At 33.7% G+C, this 11,083-nt stretch overlaps 1 protein-coding gene across 1 annotated transcript; it reads right to left on the reverse strand.

Moving 5' to 3' along the window:
• Positions 1-2,699: 2,699 nt before the first annotated feature.
• On the reverse strand, positions 2,700-3,617 carry LOC131002545 (receptor-like protein 19). Its single transcript, XM_057929015.1, has one exon. It carries the CDS (start codon positions 3,615-3,617, stop codon positions 2,700-2,702), a length of 918 nt encoding a protein of 305 aa, XP_057784998.1.
• Between the last annotated feature and the right edge of the window lie 7,466 nt (positions 3,618-11,083).

The following is an 11,083-nucleotide window of genomic DNA, read 5'->3' on the forward strand; positions in this document are numbered from 1 at the left end:
TCAATCCAATAATTTCACCTGCGATGAACGACGACAGATCGAATCTGCAATTATTTGAAGGAAAAAATAAAATGGAAACATAATAGCATCAAAATGGAAATACTCTTTCACAATCAGACATACTTTAGCTCACACAAGAAATAAGCAGTCTCGAAATGTTTAAAATTATCCACACCCATATATCTATATATTTCAAAAAAAAAAAATCGAAAATTCGGATTTGCTTCTGCCCACCCTTATGCTTATGTGGATCCGCCTCTATCTCTAATGAATGTAACCAAACGTGATTAACTATAGCATCCAATGTTAGAAACGCACTGCAGCAAGATGAATGATAAAAATGGAACGAGGTGCAACTGAACAATCAGAAATCGTCAATTCCGTTCATCAATTTCTTATTTCGAACGGTCAATCTCATCCATTGTAGAAGGCATTGATGCAGAGCGACAATGGGATCGAAGAAGTAAAAGGTTTTTTCTTGCAAAATTATTCACACCCATGAAATGCCCAATTCAATTTATAACGAAAACAAAAAACAAAAAAAATGACAAGAAATTTTGAAAACCCTAACCATCAAATATGAGCAGGATATGATTTTTGAAGTGCAAAAATGAGAAATATGTCTCCAAAACCCACCTTCCAATGGATCTGCAGAAGAAATTCGATGCTCAGTTTTGCTGCGCCTCCTAATTTCTCTCGCAGGAGATGCCTTTCAATGGAGCGGGATTTGCAAGTGCGGCTAGATTTGAAGTATTTCAGGGATAAAAAGGTAAACTTTCAATATAATGTCGAGATACTGTTCATAGCAGCTTATTAAACTTGGGGGGGGGGGGGCGTGGGTTAAATTAGTTCAGCGGCACAGTGATATTGAGTCGGGCTTTGTGTTAGTAGCGGGCCGCGGCTATTAATTATGTTGCCTATCAAACCGAGAGTTAAGGCAATAACTATAATTTATATCACCTAATATACCCTCTCAAACAGCCCCTAAGTATTAACTGTAAAACTCTTCCAACTTATCTTGGATCAAAACGACATCGTCTTAATTTATGAAGTATTAAAAAAGTAATTTCTACAGAGATTCACATACTGAAAAAATTGTTTGAAGATATATTTGCATTGTTTCTTGTGGTTTGGATAGAGTGATTAGTCAAAGTCGATATATAATTTACCATCAACTTGAAAAAAGTGTTACAATTTAGGATATTATTGAACATGTTAATTAACTTCAAATTTAATAATTAAAACATATATAATTATATATCATTTGTCAATAATCAAGAACGACCACATAAGTAGCAATACATACAAAAAGATAAAGGATTATTGACGCCTAAATACACGAACTTTGAGCTTATTTTGGTTTTTCCACTCATTTTTTTTTCATGAACTTTGAGAATTGTCAAAAAATACATGAACTTTTGCTCACTTTTTTTTTCCATGAAATATATTATTATTAAAAAATGATCCAAATAATTCTTTTATATTTAGCTAGCTAGCTTAATTGATTTAATTAATGATTGATGATAATTATTCATGAGTGATATGATTTTTTTTAATTTGATCTCGTAATCAAAACGACATCGTTTTGAAAAAAATAAAAAATAAAAGAATTATTTGGATCATTTTTATAACAATATATTTCGTGGGAAAAAACAAAATGAAGCCAAAGTTTGTGTAACTTCTGATAATTCTCAAAGTTCGTGGAAAAAACAAAAAGTGTCAAAGTTTGTGTATTTTTTGAGAATTTTCAAAATTCATGGGAAAAATCAGAATGGACCGAAAGTTCAAGAAAAAGTATGATACAAAGATCAAAATAACTCGAGCAAGCCCATAAATTTTTAATTTCGTAAAAAATGTCCTTAATGCTTAATGCTTAAAACTACTATAAATTGGGATGAAATGTCCTTAATGCTTATTTGACATGAATATATGATAAAATGAGATATAGAAAAACATAGAAAAAATTCAAACATCAAAATATGTAATTTTGTAAAAAATGTCAACTTGATGACAACTCCGGTGACTCAAGAATGCTCATATTTCCAAGAGACGAAGGGAATTCAAGTATTGTTAGACAAATTCAAGAATCTAAGGAGGTGTTTGGTTTGAGTGGTAACGCATGATTGATAAAATAATTCACTGGTTTGCATTATTGGATACGTGATTGATAAGTGATTGATAAATCGGCTTACAATCGTTTATCAATCCAAAGTTGGGTGGATTATATGATATATCCAATCTCAATTATTTGAATGCCAAGATCTAAAATGCATCCAAGTTTAAGTTGTCACTATAACCAACCTCACTACTCAAAATTAATAATCATGTAAACTATTGTCAGAGATCTCTCAAGTATTTCACACACTCCGGATTTCGAGAAAAACGACACCGTAGACGAAGTAAAATCTCCATTTTCCGGTGAAGTAAAGACGGTGGAGAAGAATAGCGAAAATCAGTCCGCCAAGTGTTCGATAAAAAGTTCAGATGAAAAAAAATGCTTATCGAATAACGGGACTCCATCACAAAACTATTTTAAATGAGATAAAATTAAAACTTAGCAAACTTTGAACATAAAAAACATTATATAAACTCAAAAGCACAAACTCACAAGTAGCAATAAGAAAACAACAATCTAAAGTCCGGAAAAGAACAAAAAAGCAAGAAAGAAAAGCTCATAATCCATATATGTTTGTCTTGAATCAACTTCTCCTCTGTGTTGGAGTAGCTCTCTTCCTTGTCTTCTTCTTGTTCTTGTTCTTATTGTATGTATATCCAACACCAAAAAAGAATTCCACCAACCATCTTGGCCTTCCAAATCGAATAATCCAACAACCAATTCCAATTCCAACTATGATTCCACATCCATATCCCATCACCACGCTTCTCCATCCAAATCCATCTATAAATCCATACTCATCATCACCATCTTCTTCTTCTGGCCGCATCCGCTGCCCATTCTCCTCGTTGCATTTTCTCGTCAACGGAACTCCACACAATCTCAAGTTTCCCACGTATGAATCATTCTCAAATGTGGAAAACTGAGTAGATTGTGGTATTTGCCCCACCAGATCATTCATTGAAAGGTTTAATTTCGCAAGAAATGTCAACCTCGTCAATTCACTTGGAATTCCTCCGTCCAATTTGTTCCATGACAAGTCCAATGATTCAAGCACACTTATATTTCCAAGAGATGCAGGTATGTGTCCCATGAGATTATTGTGCGACAAATTCAAGTATCTCAAAGAATTCAGATTACCTATGGAATCTGGAATACTACCAGAGAAATTGTTGGAGGAAAAGTCAATGGTTGTAAAGGCTTTCAACAGTCTCGTCAATAACTGATCCAAACCTTTCAAGGTGACTGTCATCTCCAGGAAAGCTTGAAAATAGTCATCATCACTACTTGTAATTAGATCTGTCTTATTTTCCTTCACATCCATCATTGCTCTAAAGTTCTTGAAATATGTTTGAGGGAGAGACCCCACAAATTCATTGTCAGATATATCTAAAACTTGCAACTTAGGAAATGGAAGGTTACTTCGTGAAGGCAGCGACATGTTACCATCAAACTTGTTAGACTTCAAAACGAGCACTCGAAGCTCAGGAAGAGCTTCCATCCAAAACGGAAATTCATCTTGTATTCTATTATTTCCAACATCGAGGCCCTTCAGACTTTTGCAATTGATTAAGGATTTAGGTAATCTTCCTTGCAATTTATTACCACTCAAATTGATGGAGAGAAGACTACACCCTTTGATAAATATTGATGGAATGGGGCCACTAAAGTTATTTGCATTTAAATGAAATATGAGCAACGATTTGCTCATGTTTCGAAAGCATTGCGGAATTGTCCCTTCCAAACTGTTATTTGAGAGTAGAAGAAACAGAAGGGATGTGAAGTTGCACATGGAGAATGGAAGCTCACCATTTAATTTGTTGGAAGAGAGCCATAGCAACGACAAATTGGATAGATTCCCAATGGTGGATGGTATTGGACCTGGAAGTTTGAGAAGTCAACATATATATTGCTTTAGAGACAATCTGGATACATAAAGAAAAAAACATGGCAATGAAGAAATACATTTTATGCACGTGAAGTATTTTGATAGAAATTAAATTACCTATTCTATTCTTATATCACCCATGCATGTCTCATATATTCAATGGCATCTTAATTTAACATAGCATTTGCTAACATTGATCCTTAAAATTAATAGAGTTGCAATATGGCTGGAAACAACAAATCCAACTATTGTTAAAGTATTTAATTAATTAAGCACAAGTTAATTAAATGAGAACAACCTAGCAAGTTGAGAAATCAAAGATTCAAAATTAGATAAGTCATCCTTTTCTATTTCATATTGCACATGGAGTGACAAAGGAATTAGACAAATCGTATAGGCAAATTTCCTTGCAATTTATTAACACTCAAATTGTTAGACTCAAAAATACACCCTCTTATAAATATTTGATGGAATGGGGCCACTAAAGTGATTTGCATTTAGATGAAATATGTCCAAAGATTTCCAAACTGTTATTTGAGAAAATAAAAATTTGCACGTGGAGAATGGAAGCTCACCATTTAATTTGTTAGAAGAGAGGTATAGTGACTGCAGAATTGATAGATTTCCAATGGTGGGTGGTATTGGACCTGAAAATTGGAGAACCCTTCATATAATTCACTTTAAAGATAGAGATGTAAAGCACTCAAATCTTTTGACACAAATTAGCTAAGTCATACAATTCGAAAAAAAGTGTTTTCTATTTTAATTTTTCTTTTATTATTAATATCATTCGTGTTCTATTTCATATTGTGCATGCATAGGCAAATGAATTAGACAAATTGCATATCTTATCTTACCAAATGTAAAATATTAAAAAGGCTAGTTCAAACAAAAATGGCCAAAGATCCGATCAAGTTTGTAAAAAAGTTATTATGTCAAGTTGCATATAAAGAATGAAAGCTCACCATTTAATTTGTTGGAAGAGAGGTCTAGCTCCACCAAATTTGATAGATTCCCAATGGTGGATGGTATTGGACCTAAAAATTGAAGAACCCTTCATTTCAATCACTTTAAAGATGGAGGATAGTAAGAAAGACATTTTGTTTTGTACTTGAAAACATACGCTGAAACTTTATTATTTGCTAAATGCCTTTAAAGTATAAATCAATTAGCAATGCACACAAGATATTTTGTTACAAATCTTATATTTCCCTGTATCACGAAGACATGCACACCAAGTATACTTGATGACATCATAATTTAACAAATCATCTGTTAACATTGAGAAAATAGAAGATCCAATATGGCTGGAAACAGAAAATTCAACTGCTGTTAGAGTATTTATCTAACTAAGCATAAATTAGTTATATGAGAAGAAGCCAGCAAGCTAAGAAAACAAAATAAGCTAAAGATCTGATCAAGTTTTGCAAGCGTTTCTGCCAAGTTGTAGATGGAGTGGAAGCTCACCATTTACTTTGGCAGATAATTTGAAATATCTTTTCAACAAATGTATCTAAAACCAACAAATTAGGAAATGGACGACAGATAATTTATGTAATGTTCCATATATCTCATTTTTTACCACTAAACTGATTTATAATTGAACGAAAGATGGCCAAAGATTTGCTAAAGTTTTCATAGCATTGTGGAATTTCTTATTCCCAAGATATACATAATCAATCTCTTTAATTGCCAAGTCGTAAAAAAATTGATTTGATTATTATAACACGACCACAAAAATAATAAGTATAATTAGAACACTTTAATGGTTCGTTTTTGTCAATTTGAATACATTATTAGGTGAATATTAAATGGTAATTGTTCAATCCAAATAATTTTGACTCGGTTCAATTTAGTCTTGGCAATGGTTCAATTAAGTGGGGCCTCTGATATTTACAAATTGGTTTTCATTTGTTAAAATAATTTTTTTTTAATCAAATCATACGGTTTATTGCTAAAATATTAATGTACATGAATTTATATCTAACCTATTCAATGCAGAGTCATATATAGTTAATCTAACCAATCTAAAATCATAATTACTATTAGAAAATTAGTTAGTGGTGTGCTTTTTCTAATTATATGACAGTGAATATATATTGTCATATGGGCTAATTTGTAAACAATTCCATTTAATTAGATCGATGTAAACCGAGTCAATTATAGAAAGAGAGAGAGAAATAATAATAATAATAATAATAATAATAATAATAATAATAATAATAATAATAATAATAATAATAATAATAATAATAATAAATAAGAGCCCACCGTAGTAATCATGAGCAATATATCTTGTGATATGGGCTAAGTAGTGGTCAATAATTCGGTTTAGAGTCTACCAAAGTAATCATGAGCAATATCAATTAAGTTTTGTGGGCCCTCTGATATTTACAAATTGGTATTAAGTTGTTAAAATAAAATTAAAATATCATTTTTTTAAAATCAAAGCATACGGTTTATTGCAAAAAGATTAATGTGCAAGAATTTATATCTAATCAATTCAAAGTCATATATAGTCATGCAAAGTTATAAGTATATAGTTAATTTCATAGCGAAGCGTGACTCAATTGGTAAAGTTCTCCACTTCCAATTAATTGATTAGGGATTTGAATCACTATTGGGAAAATGAAAAATCGTTATTAATCTTTTTTTTTAATGAAAAAGAGAGTAATAGTTGATTTAAAATATGCCTAGAATTTTGGAGGCTAGAAGCCTACAAATGCCCTTTATATTCAAATCTAAAACTGTTCTTGTGAGCCTAGAATTTTTGGAGACTACTTACTCCGGCCCATAAGAGTGTGCATTGTCATTTTTGGACACTACTACACCACTAATTTTTTATTTCTTACTTTTATTTTTTAATTGCATATCTTATATGAACACACGTATAGACAAATTTCCTTGCTTAACACTCAAATTGTTAGACTCAAAAATACACCCTCTCATAAAGATTTCCAAACTGTTATTTGAGAAAATAAGAATTTGAAGAGATGTCATGTTGCACATGGAGAATAGAAGCTCACCATTTAATTTGTTGGAAGAGAGGTCTAGATCCGACAAATTTGATAGATTTCCAATGGTGGATGGTATTGGACCTAAAAATTGGAGAACCCTTCATTTCAATTGCTTTAAAGATGGAGCATAGTAAAAAAGACATTTTGTTTTGTACTTGAAAACATATGCAAACTTTATTATTTGCTAAATGCCTCTAAAGTATAAATCAATTAGCAATGCACACAAGATATTTTGTTACAAATCTTATATTTCCCTGTATCACGAAGACATGCACACCAAGTATACTTGATGACATCATAATTTAACAAATCATGTGTTAACATTGAGAAAATAGAAGATCCAATATGGCTGGAAACAGAAAATCCAATTGTTGTTAGAGTATTTATCTAACTAAGCATAAATTAGTTATATGAGAACAAGCTAGTAAGCAAAGAAAACAAAATAAGATAAAGATTTGATCAAGTTTTGCAATTGTTTCTGCTGAGTTGCAGATAGCAAGGGATGTCATGTTGCACATGGTGTCACGACCGATCCTAATTAAGGATAATTGAACCGGGAAACCGTGACTAATGGAGGGATATTAGAAGCGGGGTAGAAAGGGGATAATTAAACAAAGAAGAATCACATTTCATCATTTAACAAAAGGAATATTTATAATATAACAGAAGTTTAGTCGTATAGACTCAAATAACTAGTAAGTTCAGATATCTCTGACTTAGCCAAATAAACATAAAACTTCTGAGTACGCAGCGGAATAAGGTTCTGATTACATGTATGAAGACATGTAACCCTAGAGTTCATTAATACATAATAAGACAAAAGAATCCCGCTCGTCACTTCATCATCATCGGCAGCTGCTCAACCTGCACATTTAGAAATATATGCAGGGCTTGAGTACAAAAGTACTCAGTGGGCACGTATGCCTAAGTATAAAATACATGCTTCAAAACTGTAAATTGTCATGCCATAATAAACAGTACAGCAAGGGAGTTTTTCGCTAAAAGGCCCAAGCTTACTAAATTCATTTGTGATTCTTAAAGTTCGACTGCAGTCTAAGTTCTCTTGTAATCTATCATATCTGGAACTTTGTGCCGGAGAGGTGGCCACCTCTCACGGTCACTTGACCGGCCAACCCGCTAGATGACTCACGGTCACTGGTGTACACTAGTCCTGGCAGGATAGCTATCAACTGCTCAGGACCCGAATTCGATTGCATAATAAAAGTCACATCAGATAGATATCATACTGAAATTTAAATATTTTATGGCAAGACAATATTTGAAATAACTTCAATTAATTTAATCATGAGATAACTTGCTTGAACGTAACATTTAAACTCATTTGATATATATGAAAGTAATGCCCACCTGATATAAACTTTCTGTGGTACAGTAGTTCCTTGACTGATTATTAATCTCGTGCTTGACCTTTATTACGAGAATATAAATAAGATACTGCTCAAGTAAAATCCTCAAATAATGAGAATACAGAATTAACTATGCATGATCTATATGCATGAATTATTATTCTGAGATAATAATCTGGAAGGTTCTATTATAAATCCAAGCTATCGGATAAAACTAAGTCTCGTCTCATGGAACCGGATAATTAACTAAAATTAATCTATTCTCTTCAGGATGTTATACTCCACTGATTAAATAATCTTACTCGAGGTAATCGATAGAAAAGATATAAATAAAAACTTCGACTTATTCGCTTTATAACCTCATAATTAATCGGGCTAAAAAAAAAATAGGAATAAGTAATGTTATAAGATTAAATAATTAAAAGAATCAACATAAGACAGCCCAATAATTAATTAAATAGAAGTGGGCTTGAATAATTAACATGAGAGGCCCAATTGAAATAATTCATCGGCTCAAGTAATTAAATAAATCTTGGCCCAATAAATAAATAATTTGATTAACTGGGCTCAATTAAATAAATCAAACGAGGTCCAACGAAGATAATATAACAGCCCAATAAAATAGATGGGCTTCAATTTAAATAAATTCGGCCCAATGAAATAATTTAATAAAGGCCCATCTAAGTAAAATAAATAAGGTCCAACAAATAAATAAGGGCCCAAAAATAATTTAGCCCAAATCAATTAAAATCGGCCCATATAAATAAACTCAGAGGCCCAATTACAATAATTAAAATCGGCCCATATAAATAAATCAGAGGCCCAATTACAATAATTAAAATCGGCCCAAGACTCGGCCCAAAATAAAGAAATAACACGGCCCAGATGATTTAATTCGGCCCAAAATATGTGCCCAAAATAATTAAAAGCCCATATAAAATAATTCAACAAGGCCCAAGAATTTAATAATTAAGCCCAATTAAAAATATAGAGCCCAATTTAACATAAATGAAAGAAGCCCAATTTAAAAAAAATTAATAGCCCATCTCCCACATATCTCGGTTCTCTCTCTTCAACCTCACAAATCAAGCACGCCTCTCTCCCTCTCTCAAGTGGAACACGCTCTGTTCTTTCTCAAATCAAAACCGGCCGATCGGCCCTTCTGAATTCGCTCGACGTCTTCTTCTCCGGCCATCCAGTCGCCGTCTGCTACCACCGGCATTAGCTGCCGACGTGTTCGACACAGGCGCTCTCTCTTCCTTCTTCCTTCCTCACGCAGAAAACAAGCGAGCCCTAGTTTCATCTGGTGAGTCGCCGCTGCTGTCGCGCCTCCGTCTGGGATCCGGCGATTCAGCCGGCGCTGGCCGCACTCATTTCTCCCCTCGTCTCAAACATGGAATCGGGCGGTACCGGCCGCTCTCTCTCTTTCTCGGCCAAGATCTGATCGGCCCTCTTCCTCGGCTGTTCAGCGGCCGTCGGTTCCGGTCTCTCTCCCTCACGCTGAAGTTCAGCCGCCGCCTTGTGAAGGCCGGCGAGCGGCGCTGCCTCACTCCCTCTCTCACTTTACATCTCTCAAAGAAATTCTCGCCTGTACTTCGATCTGTTGTCTCCGCTGTCGCTTCTCTGAAATTGGCGAGTGGAGGGGAAAGCTTGCTGCCGGCGGCGATTCTCCTATTCCGACGTTCATGGAAACTCCGTCATCGAGTCGTCTCCTCAAATCAGAGCAGGGCAGCAGCCCGCTCCCTTCTAAAGCTAAGTCAAAAATAATCTCGCCCCGTTTTCTATCGGTTCTTAACGTGAAATAGGCAAGGATAAGGTGTAATCTCTTCTTGCTTTGCATAAACTCATATGCTTGTTTAAAGCTTCATATCAATTGTCCTTAGCTCATGAAAGCGTAGTTGGTGTATTTACTAAGTTCAAAATGCTTAAAAAGTCGTCTATCATTGTGAAACTGATCATGCTTTGGTTATGTCGCCTATCATGCTTGAATGCAGTAATGTGTGATGGAAAACAATATATGGGCTAAGCAATACCTTGAAATGTGTTGTTGGTTAAATATTGTTGTTTGTTGAACTGGAGTAACTGAACTTAAGGTTCCTGGCAAAGAGGAAATGAATGATTCTTGTTTTAATGCAGGTGCTAATCAAATGGAATGAAATCATTGAAGCCCAGCCTTACCTTGAGATCTTAGCAGAATGAATTGGGGCTGCTCTTCAATATTTTTTCGGTGAAATGAAGTGAGATTGAGAGCTGTTTGTTGGCTGGGGTTGATACTAATAATTCATTGGTGAAGACTTGAGTGTAGTGGTGGGGGAAAAAGAAAAAAAAAACATAATGATAGTGGTGTGGGAACAAAGTTTAATGGAAAGAAAAAGAGAAGAAAAAGAAAGGAAAAAAAAATTGTAGAGGAGAATTATTGATGTATTTTCTCTGACTCGGTGATTCTGTAACTGTAAAGTGAATCACGTGCTCATATTTGCTTGTACTGTTTATTTAAATAAATCTCGATTTCGACATGTGATATCTCGCTAAAATCGATAAGTTATATAATGAATCAAAATTAAATCCGTAGATTTAATTCGTTCGTTGTTCTAATATATAAATTAAATCCGCAGATTTAATTAATTCACGAGTCGGAAATAATCCACAACTTGAGTAAAAATAAAATCTAATTCCATCTCGCTTAAATAAATAA

Source organism: Salvia miltiorrhiza, unplaced genomic scaffold (genome assembly GCF_028751815.1).
Source record: "Salvia miltiorrhiza cultivar Shanhuang (shh) unplaced genomic scaffold, IMPLAD_Smil_shh fragScaff_scaffold_143_1, whole genome shotgun sequence".
NCBI classification, from domain to species: Eukaryota; Viridiplantae; Streptophyta; class Magnoliopsida; order Lamiales; family Lamiaceae; genus Salvia; species Salvia miltiorrhiza.